The following is a 24,738-nucleotide window of genomic DNA, read 5'->3' as shown; positions in this document are numbered from 1 at the left end:
CGGATTCTGGGGGGCGAATGCTGCGGATTTAGCCTAGCATGCTCTACAGTCTGGCAAAAAGCGCGGCTTTGGGATCTTTCTGAAACAGCTTAATTCCTCGCTATTGCCACTATTGCCACCATTCGTGCCTGTTTGCGCGCGCGACAGGCACAAGAGCGACTGCAATGAACTTCAGCGACGAGGCAACTTTGTTCTTGCATCTCGTGGAGCAGTTCCCCGCTTTGTGGGACATGCCTCTCACCGATTACGCGTACACTAGAGCGAACGAGACGATTTGGCAGCAACTGAAGAAACTGCTATCTTGTCACTCGAAGCAGCCTCCGGTATTCCTCAATGTCACTGGCCAGCAACTCTCGGTACAAGTGGTTTTGCGAACCGAGATGCTTGTTGGCGATATAGTCCTTTTGCCAACAAGACCTCTTTCGATGAAACAAGTACTCGTCATCATCCAATTCGGAAAAACACCAGCCATTGCGGCCAATTAACCGTCGTTTCCTTTCGATCTCCATCTTCATTCAGAGTAAAAAACACGTATGACAAAGTCTGCAAAGTCTTTATTACACCAATGGCGCTATCTAGAGGTAGTAGAAACAAGCAAACATTTGTAACTTACGGCCACTGAGATCCACCCGGACCGCCGCAACATCTTCGAGGCTATGTTCAACCCACGACCAATGCAGCCACTCTAAGCCTACTGAGTGTGGCTTTCGGAAACGGTGCCAACTCATCACGAATACTTTGCTGTCGAAGCTTGTGGACACAAATTTAAACCAAATACAAACCTCAGTTTGAAAGTTACGGGCCACACAGTGGACGACGACGACTTGACAGGTTCGAGGCGGACGACAGTCGGCTCGGGCGGTGCCGCCATCTTTATTTGATAAGCGTCTGCGGAACAGATTTTCGCGGAGCCGTCCGTCGTGTGGATCCACCATAATCCAATTTGCTAAACCTGGAGAGACTATCAATCGTTTCCGATATTGTGAAATGTCGGATCGGCTGCGTGGCGCAATCAAGAACAGACGACGTGGAAAATTGAGTAATGGGGCCATCTTGCTCCACGACAATGCCCATCCCCACGTCGCTGATGTGGTTAGCACAAAACTGGCAAAATTCAAGTGGGAAACGCTGCAATCCGCGATACAGCCCAGGCCTGTCGCCTTGCGACTTCCACATTTTGGGGCAATTTAAAAAAGAAACAGCTCAAGGAAACCAGGTTCGTGTCGGACGATGACATGGGTCAGTTAAGACTTTTTGAAGCAGCAACCCAAGGAGTTTTATGAGACAGAAATCATGCGACTCGTTAGTCAGTGGAACAAATGTCTAAATCCTCATGGAGGCTACTTATAATGTACCCCGTTTGTCTTACATTAGCATTGGCTCACTTTCTTTTGACTCGCCCTTGCATATTTTGCAGAACTCCTGCTTTTTATATACATGTGCTCCTGTTGCGAATATAATTTCGGTGCTCGCAATACATGACTGCTGACAGCTGCTTCTGCACAATACACTGGAATAAAGGACAGCGTTATTGAGATTTTTCCCTGGCCGTTGTATATGTACAAAAATGTATGCAATGTTCTTGAATGACAAAGTTTCGTTAAAATATGTGTCCTCAATTTGTTCATTTCACAGCATTAACATTTTTATATGAGTGGCATGCACTGCTTTGCTCGTTTCGAACTGATATAGTTGTAAAGTTCGTGTGATATTTTCTTTACTTATTAAGTAGACAAAAAAGTTATTTAAGAAAGTAGACAAAAAAGTAGATATAAGTTATTTCGGGCATAATTTTTGTAACATACGAGTATATTTTTCTATGAAAAAATATATATTTTACTTGTCTTGACAGTGCGTAGCGTTCAAGAATTCGTTTGCAGCATATTTGGCTATGGCATTGCAGTTATTCATATTGTTACGTGTGGAAAGACACAGACGAAAGATGCTATATACACGCTATTTACACTGGAGCCAGGCTGACACTCGCTCGTGCCAAGGGCACCGACCAACTTTTTCGTCGTTCTCGCGGCGGCTCGTCTCTTAATTGAGCATCGCTCAATGATATCGTAATATTACCTCCCCCCCCCCCCCCCCCCCCCCGGCGGCAAAAGCACCGTCACGGTGCTGTTAAATATCCAAGGTGCATGGAGAGTTGTAGGGCTTGAGTCGGGCAACGTGGGCTATGTCACTGGTTGTCACAGCGGAGGACGTAGTGGGCGTGGCTAGAACGATTTCATAGGTGACATCGGTCACTTTGCGTATCACGCGATATGGGCCTGTGTAACAGGAAAGCAGTTTTTCACAAAGGCCGACTTTGCGCGATGGTGACCAAAGCAACACGAGGGCGGCGGGCACAAGATGGACGTCACGGTGACGGAGGTCGTAGCGTTGTTTCTGCTTGTCTTGTAGACGAGCGCGCGCAAGTTGGCGAGCATGGTCAGCATGGGCGATTGCATCACGGGCATAATCGCTAGTTGAAGCTGTGGCGGACGGAAGCACAGTGTCCAGTGGTAGCGTCGGTTCGCGGCCATACAAGAGGTAAAACGGGGAAAAGCCAGCAGTTTCGAGACGGGAAGAGTTGTATGCAAAGGTAATGTAAGGTAGAGCCAGGTCCCAGTCACGGTGGTCATATCGTCTGAAACGTATTTGGTTAGCATGTCTGTAAGGGTGCGGTTCAAACGCACAGTGAGGCCGTTAGTTTGGGGGTGGTAGGAGGTGGTAAATTTATGCTGTATTGAGCAGGCACGCATGTTGTCGTCAATGAGAGAAATAAGAATCTTGAATGACTTTGGCCAAAAAGGTGCGGCCGCAGTCTGTAAGCAATTGACGCGGAGCACCATGCATCAAAATGATATCATGGTCCGCAACATCAGTTGCACAACTGGTCGTAAGAGCACGGGTTAATTACGGCGTAGCGGGTCGCGTAGTCCGCCGCGACTGCAACCCACTTGTTTCCTTATGTAGATTCCGGAAATGGGCCGAGAAGGTCCAAGCCGACACGATGGAAGGGCTCGGCAGGGATGTCGAGAGGCTGCAGGTGACCAGCGGGGAGCTGGGAAGGCTTCTTGCGTCGTTGGCAAAGTTCACAAGCGGCGACGTAACGTCGTACGGAACGGGCAAGGCCCGGCCAGAAAAAACGGCGACGTACACGGTCATAGGTTCGAGATACGCCGAGGTGTCCTGCCGTTGGTGCGTCGTGAAGCTCTTCTAGAACGGTGGAGCGGAGGTGTTTAGGTACTACAAGCAGGAACTCAGAGCCGTCCGGATGAAGGTTACGACGGTACAGAGTACCGTCGCGGAGGACGAAGAAGCGCAGAGCAGCATCGGCCGGAGAGTGTTCAGAACGGTCGATGAGTGCTCTGATGTAGGCGTCACGGCGTTGCTCGTCGGCGAAATGAAGCAGCTGGGATACAGAGAATACGCAAGAAGCACTGGCAATATTGGAGGAGTCAGAGTCGTCGACAGGGTAACGCGACAAACTGTCAGCGTCTTGGTGCAGGCGGCCAGACTTGTACACCACGGAATATGAAAATTCCTGTAGCCTCAAAGCCCATCGACCAAGCCGGCCTGTAGGATCTTTTAGCGATGAGAGCCAGCAGAGAGCATGGTCAGTGACTACGGAAAAAAGGCGACCGTAAAGGTAAGGACGGAACTTCGCAACCGCCCAGACAACAGCAAGGCATTCGCATTCCGTAATGAAATAGTTGCGCTCCGATGGTGCTAGGAGGCGGCTCGCATAAGCAATAACGCAATCCTTGCCACGCTGATGCTAGGCTAAGATGGCACCTACGCCATGACCGCTGGCATCTGTACGTAATTCTGTAAGGAAATCAGGGTCGAAGTGGGCGAGAATGGGTGGTATAGAGTACAGGAGGTCCAAAGGCGCGGGAATAAGTGGCGGCGTAAGTCCGAGGTGGTGGTGGCCATCGGTTGCGGCAGTGACGGGCGACGTGGCCGATGCGACAGCAGTGGAAGCAGATCGGCCTGTCATCAGGGGTACGCCATTCGGACGGGTTGCGGCAAGATGTGGCAGAAAAGGACTGGCGGGGACGAGGAGGGCCGTTGATAACTGGGGAACGCTGGGTCGAGACGTGGAACACACGGTGTTCAGACCAATGTTTTCAAATTCCTGTCTGACGACGGCCTGAATCATCGCAATGGTGGTTGCTGGCGGATCGGGAGGCGTCGTGGAGAAGGCTGGCGAACAGGCGGCCTCGAGTTCGCGGCGAACAATACGGGTGACGTCGTCACAGGTGGTGGTCTGACGCAGTCGACCCTCACATGTCAACGTAGCAGCAGTGTTGGGTAGCCGCGCAATGTGGTGTGAGATACGGCGGCTCTTAGCCTGTTCAAGGCGACGGCATTCTTTTATAATGGCGTCGATAGTCGAGACGTTGCCGAAAACAAGCAAATTGAAAGCGTCGTCGGCGATGCCTTTTAGCACATGTGCCACTTTATCTGCTTCGGACATATGATCGTCAGCTTTATGGCATAGAGCCAAGACGTCGAGGATGTAGGAAACGTATGGCTCTGTAGATGACTGAACACGAGACGCAAGAGCCTTTCTCGCGGCAGCCTTGCGCCCAATGGGGTCGCCGAACAGTTCCCGTAGCTTCTCTTTAAAACTGTCCCAACTGGTTATCTCGTCGTCATGCGTTTGGTGCCACACGCGTGGGGTGCCGCCGAGATAAAAGATGACATTGGCGAGCATAATCGTTGGGTCCCACCTGTTATTAGCGCTGGCATGTTCATAGAGCTTGATCCAGTCGTTGACATCCTGTCCCTCCAGGCCAGAGAACACACCTGGGTCACGATGTGGGGCAACCGTGACGATTGGAGCAGTCGGACAAGCCGAAGCCGTTGCAGAGGCGGGCTCGTCACCAGGAGGCATGGTGACAAGCACGGTGTGCCGACCACTTCGGAGTTCCGTGGTGAGGACGGGGATCGCTGACCTCCACCAGAAATGTTACGTGTGGAAAGACACAGATGAAAGATGCTATTTACACGCTCTTTACACTGGAGCCAGGGAGCCAGGCTGACACTCGCTCGTGCCAAGGGCACCGACCAACTTCTTCGTCGTTCTCGCGGTGGCTCGTCTCTTGAGCATCGCTCAATGATATCGTAATAATATATTTGATCCTTCTACAAATTCTATAAGGAGGAGGCCAAGCGGCAACGTGTCCTGCAAAAAGGTGTCCTGTTTAAGAAAAAAGAAGCGTTTTAGGTTAGGTTGTGTGTTAAATCATTCAGGATTTTTAAATGTCATTTGTCTTGTGGCAGAAAGCATAATTTTAGTCATTGAGCTGGCTTACTTGAAGCGGTGCATATTACTCGCACAAGAAATTGAAATGGAAATGCATATAAAAGTCACTGTTTTGCTACAAAAGGCGAAGTATCGATTGCGATAGCAGATAGCCATATGGAGTAAGGATAGCACTTTTATCGGCTGTATGAACTTGTAAACATTCGCTTGCTAACCAAATTAACAAGCTTGGTGTCAGCACGCACAGCAAACATGAACACATCACACTTGATGACCACAGACACTAGCTGTTGAAACGCTGGCGTGAGCAAGTGTGGCAGCAGCAGCGAGCGAAGTGAGCTTCATGCTATCGCTTCAATGCAAATCGAGTGCCGAGAACACACGGCACGCACAAAGCTACAAGCTGTCGACACACCTAGATTCTGCCCCCAATGCAGATCGCTCTCAAAATACGGCCATAGATTAAGACATTCAACAGTAGCAGACATTCCCATAGAGCCCAGCGGCCGAATTGACTGTAGCGCACCAAGCCACCGGCATTAATACCTGAACCACACTACTGATTTGAGCACTAGCTGGCACGCTTTACGCTAGCTGCGATCTGCACGAAATTTGTGTGTGTGTGTTTTCCTTCTACTGCTCAACTATACACGGTCTTTGTGTGGAATCATATTATTATTAGTAAAAATGATTACGAACGATCTTTAAAGCCTTCATCGAATACGTTCCACATGCAATTTCATAAAGTAGACGCAAGATGCCCTGTAAAATGAGGAAATGTTTATTTTGCTCTATATAAATGCAAGTTCCGGGATTTTCTGCATTCATCCAACGTTGTGGCACCAGGTAAGCAGCAGTAGTTCCCGTACGAAGCTGCACAGGACGACATCCACTGAAAAAAGTAGATTACAACCATGTGTCATTTTGGATAGCCAAAATTGCAATATGTGCCATAAGGTCATTAGTTCAAAACTGAATTAGTGAATTTTTGTTAATTAGTCGATTATGCAAGTAATGTCTGAGTAGACCAGCTCATGGACTACAATTGTGCTATCTGCCACAGGCAATTAAAAAAAATTTTTGAAAGTGCTCGCTGTATAACACCCTGTACAATGCTACACATGTGCGTGAGAAATGAAATGAACTAGGCAATACTGTAGGATACGGATCAGTTAACTCGAAAAGAAATTATAAAAATTATGAAAAGGTCAAACCAAACCAGTGCACCATCTATCGCGGATATATCAAAGAAGTGTTTAGGCATGTAGGGCCCTCTGAGCTGTACTTGTTGGTGATAAGGTAGCCTCACCGACTACAGGATTATCTGACTGAGCTAAGTCGAATGCTCGGTTGCCATAGTCGGAAGTTTGAATCCTATAATTTTTTTTTTTTAATCTGACGATGGTGAGTTTGAATTTCACCTCCTCCAGTGCACATCTGCAGGCTTGGAATGACGCCTGACACCGGCAAAAGATGCCGAGAGCGAGTGGGGCTATACTAATCCAGGTACAACCAAATTTGAAAGGCCCACTAAGCTTGAACAAATATGCCCCCTCACCAGAACAAGAATTGGCCTCCCTGGTACAGTATTCGGCTACTACCTCCCTGATGATTCCTACAATTAAACCATGGCCCTCAGTCCCCAGCAGCTGCGGAGCACCAGACCAAGGCCGTGGTGAGACCTGTACTGCAGCAGAGGGTGCTAAGAATGTCTGGGTCTGGACAGGCCGCCCATGGAAACTGACCCTGTCAACCTTTAACAGCCGAACTCTGTCGAGTAAGGCTAGCTTAGCCTATCACACATTGTTTGGGATATCATCGGCCTTAGTGAGATTAGAAGAAATGGTGAGGCTTATACATTGCTGAATAATGGCCATGTCCTCTGCTATAGAGGTCTCCCAGATAAGAAGCAATACGGGGTGGGATTCTTAATCCATAAGGACATAGCGGGCAACATTGATGAATTCTACAGCATTAATGAGAGGGTAGCAGTAGTCGTAATCAAACTTAGAGGTATAGATTAAATGTAATAAAAGCCTACACTCCAGCATCCAGTCACGATGAGGTGGAAGTAGATCAGTTTTATGAAGACGTTGAATTAGCGCTGAGAAAAGTGCAAACTCAATATACTGTAGCAATAGGCGACTTCAATGCAAAAGTGGGGAAAAAGCAGGTTAGTGAACAAGTAATTGGCAACTATGGCATCGATTCTAGAAACATTAGAGGAGAGACACTGGTAGAATTCGCAGAAAGAATAAGCTCCGAATAATGCTTCGCTTCCTGAAGAAGGTATTCAACAGCAAGTGGACCTGGAAAATCCCTAATGGAGAAACAAGAACTGAAATAGATTCATACTCTCTGCCGATCCCAGCATAGTGCATGATGTAGAAGTGTTAGGTAGGGCAAAATGTAGTGATCATAGGTTAGTGAGGTCTCGAAGTGTTAGGTAGGGTAAAGTGCAGTGATCATAGATTAGCGAGGTCTAGGATTTCCCTCAATATGAAGAGAGAAAGAGAAAAATTAGTTAAGAAGAAACAGGCCAGCCTAGACGCAGTAAGGTTAAAAGCAGACCGATTCAGGCTGGTGCTTGCAAACAAATATGCAGCTTCAGAACAGAGAGATGAAGATGATAGCGGTAATGAATGAGACCATAACTAGGCTGATTTCAGAAGCAGCAATTGAAGTGGGAGGTAAGGCACCAACGCAATCAGTAGGTAAGCTCTCCCAAGCAACAAGACCTAATAAAGAAATGACAAAGCATGAAAGTGTCCAACTCAAGAGACCAGATAGAATTTGCGGAACTGTCAAAACTGATCAACAAGGAGAAAGTTCAGGATATTTGAAATTATAATGCGAGAAAGACTGAGGAAGCAGTAAAAAATGGACGCAGCATAAAATCAATGAGAAGAAATCTTGGCATAGGACAAGCCAAGATGTATGCACTGAAAGATAAGCATGGTAATATCAGCAATTTTGATGGTATAGTAAAAGCAGAGGAAGAATTCTATATTGACTAGTACAGCACCCCCAGCAGCCATGCTACCTTCATTCAAAGTAATAATGAACAGAATACAGAGGCTCCTTCTATAACAAGCGATGAAGTTAAAAGGGCCTTGCAAGACATGCCCCAGGGAAAGGTGGCTGGAGAAGATGGAATAACAGTCAATTTAATCAGAGATGGAGGAGATATCAGCTCAAAAAGCTTGCGGCCCTTTATATGAAATGCCTCACGGCTTCAAGCATAACGGAGAACTGGAAGAATGCCAGCATTGTAATAATCCACAAGAAGGGAGACATTAAAGAATTCGAAAATTATATGCCCATTAGCTTGCTTTCAGCATTGTATAAAATATTCACCAAGTAAATCAGGTAATCGAGAAATCTGCAGAGTAGAATCAACTTCTCCATATGGTTTTCATGGATTATGAAAAGGCATTTGATTCAGTAGAGATACCAGCAGTCATAGAGGCATTACGTAATCAAGGAGTACAGGACACTTATGTAAATATCTTGGAAAGTATATACAGAGATTCCACAGCTACCTTAATTCTCCACAAGAAAAGTAGGAAGATACCTATAAAGAAAGGGGTCAGACAAGGACATACAATCTCTCCAATGCTATTCACTGTGTGCTTGGAAAAAGTATTCAAGCTATTAAACTTGGAAGGCCTAGGAGAGTGAGGATCAACGGCAAATATCTCGGCAACCTTCGGTTTGCAGATGACATTGTCCTGCTCAACACTGGGGACAAATTATAACAAATGATTGAGGACCTTAACAGAGAAAGTGTAAGTGTGCTTGAAGATTAATATGCAGAAGACAAAGATAATGTTCAGTAGCCTTGCAAGGGAACAAGAGTTCAGGATCGCCAGTCAGCCTCTAGAGTATGCAAAGGAGTACATTTACATAGGTCAATTACTCACAGGGGTCCCTGATCATGAGAACGAAATTTACAGAGGAATAAAAATGGGTTGGAGTGCATACAGCAGGCATTGCCAGGTCTTGACTGCGAGCTAACCACTATCATTGAAAACAAAGGTATGCAATCACTGCCTTCTACGTGTGCTAACACACGAAGCAGAAACTTGGAGGTTGACAAAGAAGCTCGAGAATAAGGACTGAGCAATGAGTGATGGAACGAAAAATGTTAGGTGTAACGTTAAGAGACAGGAAGAGAGCGGCCTGGATCAGAGAGCAAACAGGGATAACCGATATTCTAATTGACATGAAGAGAAAAAAGAAATATGCGGTTCCCACGCACTGTGGGAATCGACGTAAGCGAAGCTTTCTGTGCTCTTTGCTTTGACTGATGATAATTCGCGGCGATATTGACGGCAAATGTTTTATTTCTTTAAAGTGTAGTCCAACATGAGTGGTGAGTTGATATTAAATGCTACAGTCTGTGTACCACTGCTGTTTGCCTGCATAGCGCAGAGAACACAGAGGGCAGAGGCATATCTAGCGGGGGGGGGGGGGGGGCCTTGCACCCCTAAATGTCAAAAATTAAGGGGGGGGGGGGGGCAAAGTACGTCACCTGCCCCCCCACCCGCCCACTTTTGAAAGCGGGCACTGACACTTTCGGCTGCACACCGGAAATTCCTATAAAACTACAGCTGAAGCTAAATTTTCTTTCTTAGTAGAGTGACCACATAAGCAATGTTTTTCTTTACTACACACATCCCTGCTTGGACAACAACGATTGTCTTTTGTGCCTTCTCGGGACATCCAGTAGCGGACGACACGCGAGATTTGCCATACACGCTCGCATTGCAGACAACACCTGGCACTGGGCAGTTCCCATCCTAACCAACTGTCAGCTTGTGCAACTTGCATCATGTCCAGTTTTTTGGGACCACTATATCAGTATTCTAAAACACAATCAGCTGGTTACACTTAATCTGCAGGTGAGGGGAAGGTCTGGATAAAGTATTATAATCAGCCGCACCCAACAGGTGTGCCTTACAGCTTGAAATCGTTGGATTATCAAATTCTGGAACTATTCCATTGCAGCGTTGCAGTCTCAGTAGCTTATCATCATTAGAAATCTAATCAAACCTCTTACGGTATAACTGTCAAATTTAATTGTGTAATCATGACTTATTGCAGATATGCTCGTGAAAATGACCTTGGTCGAACTCGCAGAGCCATTTCAATACCAGTAGACTTGAATTTTTTTTAAAGACGTCACTTCTGACTATCTCATTTTCAGGCAGTTTCTAAATAAGAGCTACACTATTACTTGTTTCCCAGCAGGAGCAAACACAGCAGATAGTATTTCATATTTAGAAAAAATGAAGGCCACTTTTTGGTGATGTGCACCGAAAATTTGCACTGTGTAGGTTGCTTATATACTCTGAAAACAGTAACTGACTGGTCGCTTTATCTCAACTGTTATGCATTATACACGGCATTGGGTTGTTTTCCCTCGGTACCCTTGGTAAAATATGCGGGGCACGGTATTTCTATTTATTCGATGTACAAAACAATGTTTTGAGTGACAAGTGACATATGTTTATTCTGCGTAGGTTCATTACAGCCTTTGTAGAAAGTTACTCATTGAAGCATTCCAGGATGTCATACTGCTGCTAATCTTAAGTGTTTCCTAGACTCCTAAAACAATGAAAGAAATACGGACGTGAAATTTCCTGAAAATTGGAAAATTTTAAACACAATGTGTTGCAAAACCTTCACTTTCCTGCTTTCAATGCAAGTGTCGCAGATAATTACTAAACCCTCGTTTTTTTTTTCATGTATTCTTACGAAATACCTTCAATCACGAATTACAATCGACTGTCGATAAATTTGTGAAATTTACATAATTTTATCGCAAGGTACTGGAGACACCATATAGAAAGCAAGTCAAGGTGGGAGAATAAGTCTGCATTTTATAGTGACCCATCATAATTATATACTAATTAAATATCAATTTATTGTACAGTCAGTCATGCTACGTTTTTTCGTTAAATATATTGAATCACCCGCCCGAATTACATGAACGGCTTAATTATTGGGCACAAGCGTTACAACAATGGAAAAAATAATCTTTCGCAATTAATACCGGAATGCCCGACTTCAAACGTCCTGTCAAAGACAGTAGTGCCTTCATGAAAGCGGTCGTGTGAAGTGATACATTTCACTCATAAGTGAAATGGGTGTACTTTAAGAAAGCAGAATGTTCAGTTTACTCAAAGCTTAATGTTCATTGTCTATTCTTTGCAACCACTGCACTGTAATGGCAAAAATAAGTCTCATTCACAAATGTGTACTCTGTGACTGAAGGGGATATTGTGAGATTCGTAGTTTGTTTCTCCGGTATCCTTGGGGAGCTAAACAAGGCATCTTGTTTGTATCTAGGGAAAATTAGGGGAATGGTATGGATACGGTGTAGGCAATGTTCCAAATGGGTGGGTTAACTAAATGCGTATTTTCCAGCAGAATACATATGCAAGTGGTTCATAGCGTTATTAGTCTGTCTTACAAGTGGTGTAAGAGAGACGGCTGCGCTGGCATAACTACGACCGAGGTCAAATTTTGCTAACATAAGGAGAACAATACACCAAGTTTGTGTGCGATGGTAAATACATGTTGATCAAATAGAGCGTTAAAAAATATTGCGAGTGCTCAAAAGTATCACGCTACTGCTATTAGCTAGGTTTCTTAATGTCCCAAGAGAACTCTGTGTTTCAGATAGTTTATACTATGAAGGAATAGGCAGCATTTTAAGTGCTATGTGTTGCATAGTTTTAACCTTTCTGGCTTATTTATAAGCATTACGAATAATTATTGGACCCTCATCTCTTTTTCTTCTTACTTTCTCATGCATGATATATTAGTTCCGCCTGGTGTCCTCATTGAACTACAGGAGGCAGCTTTGTTATATTTGGTGACTGTAAGGACAAGTTAATGAGTGATGTGGAGGTGAAGTTTAAGACAGATAGGACATGTAACTTGTTGATTCATGCCTGTGCCTTCCTGGGGATCCAATCGCGCAGTGGTTCAAGAACTGGAATGCAAAGGCAAAGGTTGGTTCTTCAAGTAGTGAAATACATGATAAACTCAGTAGCATTTGGGAAGCTATCTGCTTCATGAATGAGCATTTTGCGCTTTTCAAGGCAGATGTTGAAGCTCTTTCTTTCAGGAAATAGCTGCTGTTGCGACTGGGGGCTCAAAGATACGGGAATGTACTTTGCTCGTGGAGGAGTAAAGGAACGTGGGGCTGGGCCCGATTTCCAGGATGTTTTACAAACAACATTATATTTACATATTTACAAGAAAGTTAAAAGTAGTACAGAAAAAGTCCATGAAGAAGTTGTAGCAGCCGATCACTCCTGCAGTCTGTTGCTCTTTTTATACCCTGTGTGGTCATTGTTCAGTCACCTCCCCCAATCTGGCGTCAGGAGACCAATGACATCAGGTTCCACCAATCCGTAGGTCTGTTGCCCTTTCCCTCCAAAGGGAGCTTTGTCGGAAACACACCCACATCACTGGGCACAAACAGGGGAAGGGAGATTGTACACCGACTCCGGCGTGGACGTTCCAATTTGGGCGGCTGACAGGTGAAGGACCATATCCTTGCCGATTGCCCAAACCTCTTCTGACCGAGGTACTCCCAAGCTGGCCATAAATAATCGGTGTTAAGAATAATTTAGATGAGGCTGTCAGCCCGTTCCCCATAATCGCACTAGCCATGACCGAAGGTTGTCGCAGGGTCAACGGCCGATCACAACACTGCTGTAAAAGCTAAAAGTGCACAGTGCCACAGAGAGAATGAGGAATTGCAGAAAGATTTAAAAGACAAGCTAGGAAGGAGGTTATGTAGTTTAACTACATAACACAGCAGAACCGTTAACACTGAGGTTCTGGGCCTTGGGACTTGGGGTTAACGTTTCTAAGATTTCCATGTCCATAGGTACTAATGTTACAGCTAATGACATAACCATCACATATCATGGACCATAAAGGGGTAAAAGCAAACACAATCTGTCGAGTAAACACATAATTGGATATGCGAGCAGATGTGAACAGCATGAATCATGATATTTTGGTGCGGTGACTGACAAGTAGCGCTAGCCAGTGTGACTATTGGTCGCCATGAGTCAATCCTTAGTTGCCAGATGCAATTGATCAACGTGGCCTCTGTCAATCGCCAGTGTCAATGTGGCCTTTCACACAATATGCCACATTGGAATCTTGTGGCTGCCTCAATTGTTTCGAAAATTAAGTTATTAGGTTTAACATCCTGAAACTTCACAGTGGGTTGCGAAAGATGCAGTAGTGGAGGTCTCCAGAATCAGCGAAGCATTCAGATTTCAAGCACCAGAAAACTATTGAGAACCACCATGTAGGCACCACTTTGACATGCATGACTCGCACCTAATATGGCATCCCCATCATGTTAAAATGCATTTCACTAAATTAGATGGCAGCTGTGTTGGCTATGGAAAGTGGACAAAACAGTGCTTGTGTCCTGCTAGGGACCAGGAGCCAGAACTGGTTTTTAATAAAGGATGAGTCAACAGTTAGTCCCTCCATACCTCAGAACAGAGTGCCTGAACATCTATGCCCTTGGCAGTGTTGAAAGCCAGAAGACATGACACCAATGCAAAAACCAAGTCGCCTGGTAAAGCAGACTCCAAAAAGCTCATAATAGTCGTGAGATTCTTGATTCTGAAAATGTGCCACATATTGGGCTCCGAGTCAACTTGTTTTTGGAGCCTAGTGTTGTTAGTTTAGTTATACTTCAAAGTGTTTCAGACCATATCGCGGTTGACAGGTGGTATTCAGGTGGAGCAATTGCCGGCAACTTTTGCAAGACTAGGCCCGCCTGCAGCAAGCAACACCCCTCTCCTCCTCCTTCTCTTGATGTGTCTCTCAGCATAAATGCTAACATTCTCAATATGTATGCTCAATCTGTTTGTCACAGATGTGCCTCTTACTGTACTGTCATCCCAATAAACAAGCATTATGTCATCGTTATGTACCTCTGCACTTGTGTAGTAACAAGGAGAGCTAAGTACTCAAGCGAAGCTTTGTGGGGTGATATTTGACTGGATTGTGCAAAGGAAATTAGCTGATTAGTCTTATGTCAAAGCAGATACAAGCACAAGTACACAAAAAGAGTGCCTGTCATTTATCTCAAGTTCACATAAATAACAGGATCTCAGGAGCAGTGATTTTCAGCTAATTTTAATATAAATAATTACTTTGAGATTTCTGCACTAAGTACCAAAAACACTGCCTTCAAATATAAGCGTTTGAATCCCAATGTGTCATGTAGGCCAGCTGGCTGGCAAAACATCACAAACAAATTTTTCTGAGTGTGAAGCAGATATAGAGACAACCAACATTCCTCTTCCTAGGAAACACCTATTGAAGCAATGGCTCCGAAGCCTGTGCCACTATACCCAAATAATCAAGAAACAGCAATGAAGAAAAATGCAACAAAAAGATCACATCAAACTAGCTTAGAGCATCGAAAATTGACCAACACTGCCAGGCCTGCCTGCTGAAAAATGTCCTGCAACAAGGTTTAATCAGCACAAATGATATGCAAGGAAGTGATGTCAAGGTTCAGACGCTGAGCTCGGGTTTTCTGCAGGACCTTGGTGATGGAGCTTTCATAAACGCCATTCTGACTCTGCCATTCTTCCAACTACTACTATGGTTTCCTGGAAATTGCCACCCTGGCACTCAAGAGGTCAGGACAACACCATTGTAGCACAGTTTCAAGCTAGTATGCTGTCTGACATTAACAATTCAGGCCATCTGATGGTGAACATGTTCAAGAAATTTGGAATAAAGCAGGAGGCAGAAGCTGTTCTTTTCATCAAGTATTTAACTGAGCTTTCAACTTTGTCTGGCTCGCGTGTGTGGTTATGTCCTCGTCATATGTAAATTTGTACTGGGTGAACACTGTACTTCCGAGAGAGACGTCAGATGAAAAAGACACAGTGGCGTGATAAGGCAAATGGACAGCACAATGGTTTTAAAGCATGCTTTAATGCTGAATAATAAGTCGTAAGTTAGGTACATTGCCAAAACGCAGCAAGGTCAACATGACCAACAATGGACATGTAAACTGACGAATTAAGTGGCAAAAGTATGAAACAAGACCTATAAAGCTGTGCAATTCTTTGAGGCATGTGTGAACTTTTGACGCACAGAAAATGTAGTCATTGGAAACAACTTGTCAAGTGTCATAATTTGTTTGGCACCAAAGCAAAATTTCATCTCACAGGGTTAGAGGCCTGCCTATAAAAAAACAACTAAAAGCTAATTCCCTTAATTTTGATATGCTCGAGATTCTGTACCCTGTTATTAAATTGTCTATGGCAGCTCTATCACGTCATCGGGATGCACACCTAGGTAAATGAGACTTAAATGCGAGTGAATGCCACATTATAGGAGAAGAACAGGAAATAGCAATGGCAGGCTCTCACATGAACAGAAAAAAAAAAAGAATTAAAAAGAAAAGAAGGATACAGATTGCTGTGGGTGCAGGATGAAAATGAAAAAAAAAAAAAACATGGAGAAAGAATGATGGAGACACAGTCATGCATCATGCATGCCAGACAAAAGGTTGTGGTTTCTGCAACTGTTTGCACAAGCCTTGACACTGTACAGCATGTGCCAAAAATGCTCCACAAGCGGACAGCTCAATCACTTTGCAGTTGTTCTCGCCTCAGCAAGAGTAAGGTGTTCCCAAAAAAATAGTTGACTTCGCAGTGCTCGCTTGCACTGAACCACGTTTAGCATCCTGTGGTTCTTGATGTGTGTTGATGTACCATTAAATCTGAAGAAGGACAAACTCAGCTGATACACATGCATGAATTTAGCCAGCTCTTCCAGATTGAGAACATACTAAAAGACCAGAGGAAAACTTGTAAAACTACAAAATGACAACATTATTTGATAAATCAAAGGTTGTTTCCAGTAAAGAAGCACCTGCACCGACAGAAGCTGTAAGCTGCAGTAAACTTAATGCAGGCGGACTTAAGAAAGTGATTGCACCGACGTTACACCAATAATAAACAAAATTTTGCTATACGGATAAAGGTAGTCCTGCCTCGTCTCAAAACATCGTACTCACCTTTTGCTCTCCTGTTTGCCACACATAAGGGCTGAGGAATATTAAGACGGAGTCTCACTACATGTTTAGTGCAATGCCTTTGTCACTGGCTGCCCACAAGTTAAGCACTAACAATGAGGTGTAATATCAGCATTAAAGTGTTCTCTTCAGCTCCTACTTTGTGGCTTCTGAGCCGGCTGTGTTTACATAGGGCCGGATTCAGCTATTAATTGCCAGTGTTGTACAATGGTTTACGGCTATTAATTTGCATGGCGACGTTCAGTTTTCTTACTTTCACATACAAAGTAAGAACAATTGAATTCACAAAATGTTTCCGTTCTCACGAATATCCGGCGTGAAGTAGGCGGTACGCTCAACTAAACATCCATAGGTACGACGTAATGCTTTGCCATGAAGTCGTCTAACAAAACACCTCACTTCCAAACGTATCTCCCTGCGACTATCAGATTTTAATATGCTACCGTTGTAACAAAATTCTACAAACTCACCTCGGGCATGGCTTGCCGTGCCAGCCACGTTGCCAACTCGGCTAGGGACGAACCATGGACGAACGGAGAAAACAACGTTTTCACCCGTAATACTACAGTGTATTAGAAGGCTTCTAGTACACTGTAGTAGTACCTATAGTACTACATATAATAGTCAAGGCAGTCAAGGACCAAGAGGGGGGAACTTTGGGCCAGTTGGTCCGACATGTTTAAAGGGACACTAAAGCGAAACAATAAATCAGTTTAGACTAATGAAGCATTGTTTAAGAAACCTGCAAGCATTCATTTAAAAAAAAATTGTTTGGTTATTAAATGAGAAAATGAAGGTTTAAGTATCAGTATTTTAATTTCGCGCCGAAACCCCAGCGCCAGTACGTCAGCGTGACGTCAAAGATTCCAAAGCATGTTATCGCATTTGGGCCGCGTTGGCTGAGTAAAGGTTCCCGAAACTTGCCATGTTTGATATTTGGTTCCTTTAGAACACAATGTAGTCAATGTGTACCGCTATATATAATTAGTAGGCCCATAGAGATGGTAGGCCCTAGAAGATGCCATCAAAATCCAAGACGCTTTTTCTGGCTATGCCACCATATTCTGGCTTACCAAACGTCTTATCGTTGTAAGAGTGGTGTCTTTGGTGTTGTAGAACGGTAATTTACTGATGCAGAAGAAATCATTTTTCACTCTAGTGTCCCTTTAATGAGGAAAAGAACCGCGACTTCAGACGGGACGTGACGAAGGACCTGTCTACTCCTTTGTCACGTCCCCATAGAAATGCCATAGAATGAAGAACCAACTTACGTCCCGTCTAAAGTCGCAGTTCTTTTCCTCTTTAAGAGGAAGCTTTAGCTCGGGTGCTCCTATCTAAATACATGTAAAAGGAGAATTCGTTTTTCTCGGCAACCACTGCACCAAATTTGACGGGGTTTGCTGCATTTAAAAGAAAAACTTAAAATCTAGTGACTGTTGGTTTCGAATTTTCGATTTAGGTTGTCATTTTTTTATAAAAAATTGGGAAAAATCTCAAATTTTCAGAAAACGAAACTATCAAGTTTACAACTCCGTAACCCAGCAAGGAAAAATGATATGGCAATTCTGTAACTTGTAGCTGATAGCACATCTAAAGCGGACAAAATTGATATGTTACACATGAACCTCAAAAAATGTGTCAATGTGTTATTACAACTTTTGCAAAACCTTTGTAAATAACGTAACAAATTCACGTAGGATGCAAAATGACATATCAAATTTGTCCGCTTTGAATGGTCTAATGGATGCCGTTTACAGAATCGCGATATCTGTTTTTGATGCAGAGCTATTAGTTTGTAAACTTCGTGCTTCTATTATTTTCAAGCTCCTGAATTTTTGAAAATCTTTTTTACAATATTCAAGCCCTAAATCAAAATTCCGCTTCCAACAGTCACTAGAATTTAACTTTCTCTCTCAAATGCAACAAACTTCATTAAAATCGGTCCAGGGGTTATCTCAGAAAAACGTTTTTGCGTTTTACATGTATTTGAATAGGCCACGTCGGAGTTGGGCCCGAGCTAAAGCTTCCTCTTAAACATCAAGGACCAAAAGTCCTCACATTTCTCTCTTGCATCATCGACTGCTACAGCTCGGCAACAGCTGCTATTCTATGCTACTGTTATAGTGCCTAGAATATACTGGCTAGTGTGCCGTCCGCGGCCTCCCGAGTGGCACCGGATGCAATGAATGCCGGCGGCTGCCGCTAGGAGCGCGGCAGTGCAGGTGGGTGCCGCGGCACCATCCGGTCTTCGTAGGCCGCCGTGTTTCCACCGCATCGGCAAGTGGGCTGTTGCACTATTTGTTTTAGAGCGCAGCTCTTTGGCGTCCGTTCCTGGGTTTCGCGTCGTCGTCGGCGTTGTCGTCGGCCTCGTAACCAGCTCCGCCCCCCTTTCATCCCCCCAGCGCTAGCAGCGACCGACTGATACCGCTGGATGCCGCTGACGCCGCTAGAGAGTCAAGATAACGTGACTGCATAGAACACCGTCGCCGCCATGCAGAAAGAGGAGGAAAGGGTCCCCCCCCCCCCCTGTTCTTGTGTGGCGGATAGGGTGCTCTTCAGTTGCCGACGCGCCGGTTATTTCACGTAGGCCCCGGCACGTCGACGAATACGTGACCACCTTCCCACGGCTAGACCTGGTTCTTAGCGCTGCGGAAGCGAGGGTATCATATTGTTTGTGTCGGCATCGGCGGCGTTGTCCCTGAAACCAACTCCGCAGCTGGGGTTGACTCACTATCGGCGTCAGCGGCATCAGTCAGTCGCTGCTATCTCTTCCCTCCTCCCTTTATCGTGTTGTCCGCTTGCTGCGCGCGCTTCTGCCCCCATCGTTTGCCGCTGGGTGTACACGCCGCCCCCCTCCCCCCTCTTCCTGCGAGTCTCCGGTTGTCAAAGCGCCGGCTCGAACTTAATTCCTTTCTTCGCTCCTCCTCCAATGCAACCCCTGTGCGGTGGCAATCAGAGAGCCAGATCGGTGGGACGTCGTGCACTTCCTGCAACTCGCATTAACCGTCCATCGATCCACACCGATGTTAGTAGTGGGGGACTTTAATGTTGACATAAAGACAAACAGCAATTTCCTAACACTTATGCGGGAGAACATCCTGTTCCTCTCGCTCGTAACGCGTCCCACGGCTGTGACAACCTCGCGAGGCACTTGTATAGATCTCGTCTTTGAGAATCAAGCATTGGTGTACCAAGTCGAACATATATCAGTCTATTTCTCCGACCACAAAGCTTCCTTCATGACTGTCAAGAACTGTTAGTGGAGTCTTTGTTAAAGGAATACGTGTGAAAAATAAACAAAAAAATTCTGTGATAGCGCACACATGTGTTGCTCGATTTCTTTGCCTCAATCTATCGAAAAGGTGAAACAGCTTATTTGCTGCGCTCAAATTTCGCATTAGGAAGTAACGTAATCGTCGGTAATTTTTTATTAAGCTGTAGCAGCAGCACAGTTCAAATGTGGGCAGCTGATTTATAAATCGTGGTTTGTTTTGAGAACAACAGGCTTCTCTAGCGCTTGTCGCTTGTGTGAAAAGCGTGTGCTATCTCAGTTCGGCTTCGAGCGGGGAACCTGATGTGTTTCTATGCTGGCGAAGAGAAAACGTAATTTTCAAGGCAAATGCCTTAGATCTCCATGTTCCAAGGCCGTGTTGCGAGGTACAGAACCCATCACACGATCCAAGGAAGGCCAGAAACGAACCAAAGCATGTCCAGCCGTGTATAAGAGATGCTAAATGATTAGCAAATTTAATTATTGATTATAGTGATTGGATTAAGGGGTATTAGGTTGAATTAAGGGGATTAAGGTGTATTAATTAAGGAGGATTAGGGTGGATGAAGGAGGATTAGGGTGCATTAAGGTGAATTACAGTAGGCTTTACAAGGCGTTCGCCTTCGTTCGCCTCTTCGGCGGTAGCTAAGGACACTTAATTGTTTTTTATTCTAGCCATGATGGCAGCGTAATTTTTTAAGGGTAAGTTTTAGGTTACATTTTTCATTCTAATAAAGTAAAGGAATTCTAAGGTTACGTTACTGTTCTATTGATGTTATATTAATGCATAAGCATTGAAAACCGCTGTAACCGATCATCCATTGAAACGACTTGAATTTCGCTGTCCTCTCTTTTTATTTGCTGCTATTTCTGCCTGTTATCGTATTGTTGTCCTCATAGGTTTGAATGTTTTTTATTGTTTGTAAACCATGTACCCATCTCCTCATAATGCCATTGGGCCGCAAGGATAGGATAATAAGTAAAAAATTTTGACTGTAAAACGGGCTGCATGCGGTGTTCTGTGTACTATACATTTTTTAATACCTGGTAAACACGTGCAGATTTCTTTTTATGTCTGATATAAGTGAACGAAAATGGGAAACAGATCTTTCATTTAAGCGTAACAAATATTTTATTCTCGCGTAACAACAGTCAAACGCGGGCATATAAGACAGCCATATATAGTTGAGATAATGCACACATACATGAAGAAGATAGATCTAGTGGCAGTGACGCAGTTTAAAGAGCTTCTGCCGTTGCCTTTGCGCTTCCCTCTCTTTGTTGATGCGTTTTACAAAAAAACCGATACCTCAAGAAAACGTAGAACTTCTTGTCAAAGCTGGTTTTTCATGCTCTGGGCACCCTAGTTGGAGAAAGGCCAGTGTCTACAGCTGACCTGAAAAATCAGCTAGACTCGCTACATGTAACTTGTTTTTGCTAAAGAACACAGTAAAAGCATCTTCCACGGCCTTCACAGCGGTTGACAAGGTCTGACTAAGATAGACAAGGCCTCCATTGTCAAAATGCGTAGTGCAATAGTGAAGCAGCGTCGGCACTAGCTTCAGCTTTACTTACGCAAAGGAAGCCTGCACACTGTGGTAAAGAATTTTGGGCAGTGATCTTTCGTGCAACATAACAGTATAGTAGATCAAAGCATTACTGCTCCTTTTTTCTTGTTTTTTTTCCCCTGGCACTCACGAAAAGTAAGGTGCATGATTAGGATACTCAAGAAATATCGTGAGTGTAGCGTAGGATTTCAGGCGTGGTTTATCGCGGGGAATCTCGTGGACAACGCCGTTCACTGTGATAGAGAACGCGCCCGCTCGACTAAGCTGTTTTCGAAATGTTTTTCACAAACCACAGCAGTTGGTGCCGGCCTTCTGTCCGCTCTCCTGATCATTCTTGCCCATTCTGCTGCCGCTTCGTATCAGTGGTGGAGCGAACAAGGATACACACCCTTTGTTCGAGCGGTAACCGCTTCGACACAACGGCACAAAGCAGGTCCTCTCCTTGCACTGTCTCTTCGGCATTTTTTCACCGCCGCCGCATAGTTCTTGTAATGACAGACACACGAACACAGCAGCGACGCACTCACTCTTTGACAACACCAAGAACAAACACGCAACGCTGTAATAACACTGAAAACGTCAACATAGAAACCGACGCAACAGCTGCGAAACTGATATGCGAAGCAGACGACACGCGCAGTCTGCACCCACCCGTGTGGCAGCGACCTCTGTCGGCCACCGTGGGCATTCATTGCAGGCGGCGCCACGCTCCTCCATTGAAAAGAGCGGGTGCACGGCACACTAGCCAGTATATTCTAGGCACTATAGCTACTGTATAGAATAAAGAACCAACTGCTCCTCACGCATGCGCAGGAAGTGACGTCAGTGGAATCGCATGGCTGTTTGTTTACGTCCGCCAATGGCAAGTGTCGCTGGGCAAGTGGGCTTTAATATATATGTATTTTTATGTATTCGCGGCGCCTCAGCTGACCGCTCCGTGGCTGACCGAGTGCGGTGAGCGCATTTTCTTGGTTCTGTTCAGGAAGGTTAGGCCTCCGCCAAGAAGAGGCGGAAATGTCGCACTAGTTTTCCTCGAAGAGTTGCGACGCATTGTTTAACGCTGCGTCATACCGCTGCTGCTCAGAAAGCGTCGGGAAAAAAAATATTTACTTTTCACTGATTCTCTTCAGCGCAAGTGGACTTCGCCCACAGTAGCGACTCCGGATCTTCGTTGCAAATTGACCGCAGACATGCCTGTCAAGAGGGACGAGATGTTAGATGTTTTGTGCATGGTGTCCAAAGAAGAAAATTTACGAGTGACACTCAAGCATTCAGTTAAAGGAGGTCTTATCACTGGTGCAACTGCAATGGTAGCCGGTATTCTCATGGGACCAATCGGGCTAGCCGTTGGTGAGTGCTTTTACAAATTGTTACAGTATCCCATTAAGCTGTCTTTTGCGTTGGATAAATAACGCCCGTCAATGGCTCGTCGCTGAACGATAATTTCTTCGCCGCAACATAAGTACGCGTCTGATCTGCAACTGCGCGGACATTCTCGGGACTGTCGCATGAAGTATCTGCGCTTACACCCTGCGTACAGCAAAGAATCAAATGTTTTGTGCACGTGTTCGTCATTAAAACTTCGACTCTCTCTCTCTCTCTCTCTCTCTCTCTCTCTCACACACACACTCTGTGCTGCCTTTGATGTTAACAGACGCCTGCATCAAAACGCTAGGCTGCCGACGTTTGTTGGTTCCTCGCATTTTATCCCTCATGACCCTTCGCCTACTTCTCTAGCGAAATGTACCTAGCTCATGAGAGTAGTTCTCGTTATTTTGAATGTGAACATGTTTTAAATAATTTTCTTTGAAGTTACTGATAACTACAGAGTTCTATCACGATGTGTGTGTGTGTGTGTGTGTGTGTGTGTGTGTGTGTGTGTGTGTGTGTGTATATATAAACGAGAAGAAAGGGGGTTAACCGAGGGGCCCGATATTTTTATGTCATATCATGAGAAGCCAAGTTTGTTGGCTTCTCATGATATGACTTTATATATATAATGTATGTTAACTACATGTGTGAATTAAGAGACTGTGTCTCGCAAGAGGTTGCCGTAGCCCTTAGGTCCACCGACTGAAACTGTTGGGCAAATGAACCGAATGTATATATATAATCCTGATGAAGATCGGGCCACTGGTCGAAACTGTTGAAATTAAATACTTGTTCTGTATGTATATATATATATATATATAAGAACGCATTCATAACTGGAAATTTACTCCTTGCTTCGAAAGTAGTACTTGATAGTCCTTATAGAATACGCCAGCATAATGTCATATGGGCTCCTTAAATTAGTGTAATTGCCAAATTGTTCAATGTTTCTCAGCCTCCACTTCATAAGATGTTAACAACACTACTATGTTGACTGGTTGATGCAGATCCCCTAAAAAAAAAAAACGGCATCAAACCCAAGAAGACATGGAGACAAGTGCTATTTGAGATGTATGCATATACAGGGTGACCCAACTATTATGCACCAAGATTGAAAAATATGCAAATGCAATGTAGCTAGACAGAACCAAGGTCATGTTGTTTGCCGTCACTTGGAGATCCTCAAATTATTTTTGCATTCCACCTAATTAAATAATGTATTAATTAATGAATTACTCAATTTCTCAAATATTATAATTAGATTGAAAGTGTCACTAAAAAAACTCCATTTGCAGCTTTCTATTGCTCAATATGTGCTACATAAAAGTGTTTGTCCGAGTGTCAAAAGAAGCCTGTGACTACACGCAAAATTGCCGTGCGACTGGTCGTGTGAGGCACTTTGCATGTATTGGCGTGTATTCCATGCCATACACATAAGCCAGGAACTTGAACCTTTCCAATTTCTTATTGTGGCCATTGAGTAGGTCAAAAGAAGTGCATTCCCAAGATATCTTGTGTGAAAAAAAGATTTTGTCTGCCTTAGTGCTATTTGAATTCTACCATTAAAAGCGAAACTTAATGCTCAAGAAAAAGTTTCATAATGTGAAGCTTGATTCAAGGAAAGCGTAAAGTATGTCTCAGTAACCTAGAGAGATTGTTCTTTACTATGCACTTTCCCTTGTAGGCCGTAACTTTATTTTTGCTAAAGCTTTAATGTGAGCAAAAAGGCTATTTTGGGGCATTTTCAAGATTTTTATGTGAACTTTAAATTTATTCAGTTACTTTGTTAACTATTCTGGACAGTCTTGTGCCCATATAGTTGACTAAAGTACGAGGGTGAATCAGAAAATCTTTGCCCCTATTTTTTATTAGCCAAAATAAGGTACATACAGGTAATTACAAATATAGTATGCACTATGCTATGCACCTTACACTATTTTTCCACACTGGTTCAGACATTTGTCCCATCGCAGCACTAAATTTGAGATGCCCCTGTGCCATGTTGTCATCAGTCAGCAACACACGCGGCCTCCCTGAACTGTCCTTGTCATGCAAGTCTTCACGGCCTCTTGTGAACTTGCAACACCACCACCTTAAAGCTTCTCAAAGCGAGATGCCTTTCCCCATAGGTGGGCTGCATTTCCTTGTGGATTTCGAT

At 44.4% G+C, this 24,738-nt stretch overlaps 1 protein-coding gene and 1 long non-coding RNA gene across 3 annotated transcripts in view; one reads left to right on the top strand and one right to left on the bottom strand.

The window, feature by feature from the left end:
• Positions 1 to 6,030: 6,030 nt before the first annotated feature.
• On the bottom strand, positions 6,031 to 17,420 carry LOC129380523 (uncharacterized). The gene is made up of 2 exons (XR_008608637.1): positions 16,841 to 17,420; positions 6,031 to 6,155 (listed from the first exon to the last, which is right to left on the bottom strand). It is a non-coding gene; the product is annotated as an uncharacterized lncRNA (long non-coding RNA).
• Positions 17,421 to 22,033: 4,613 nt separating this feature from the next.
• The window catches only part of LOC126544326 (protein C19orf12 homolog), a 30,320-nt gene continuing 27,615 nt past the window's right edge, over positions 22,034 to 24,738 (top strand). The window contains exons 1-2 of one of the 2 annotated variants that reach the window (XM_055061740.2): positions 22,034 to 22,163; positions 22,340 to 22,559. In XM_055061740.2, the coding sequence (XP_054917715.1) occupies positions 22,400 to 22,559 (160 nt within the window). In that variant the 5' untranslated portion in view covers positions 22,034 to 22,163; positions 22,340 to 22,399. The other variant, XM_072286299.1, reaches the window with a different exon arrangement.

Source organism: Dermacentor andersoni, chromosome 1, assembly GCF_023375885.2.
Source record: "Dermacentor andersoni chromosome 1, qqDerAnde1_hic_scaffold, whole genome shotgun sequence".
NCBI classification, from domain to species: Eukaryota; Metazoa; Arthropoda; class Arachnida; order Ixodida; family Ixodidae; genus Dermacentor; species Dermacentor andersoni.
This window is presented reverse-complemented; position numbering and strand designations above follow the sequence as displayed.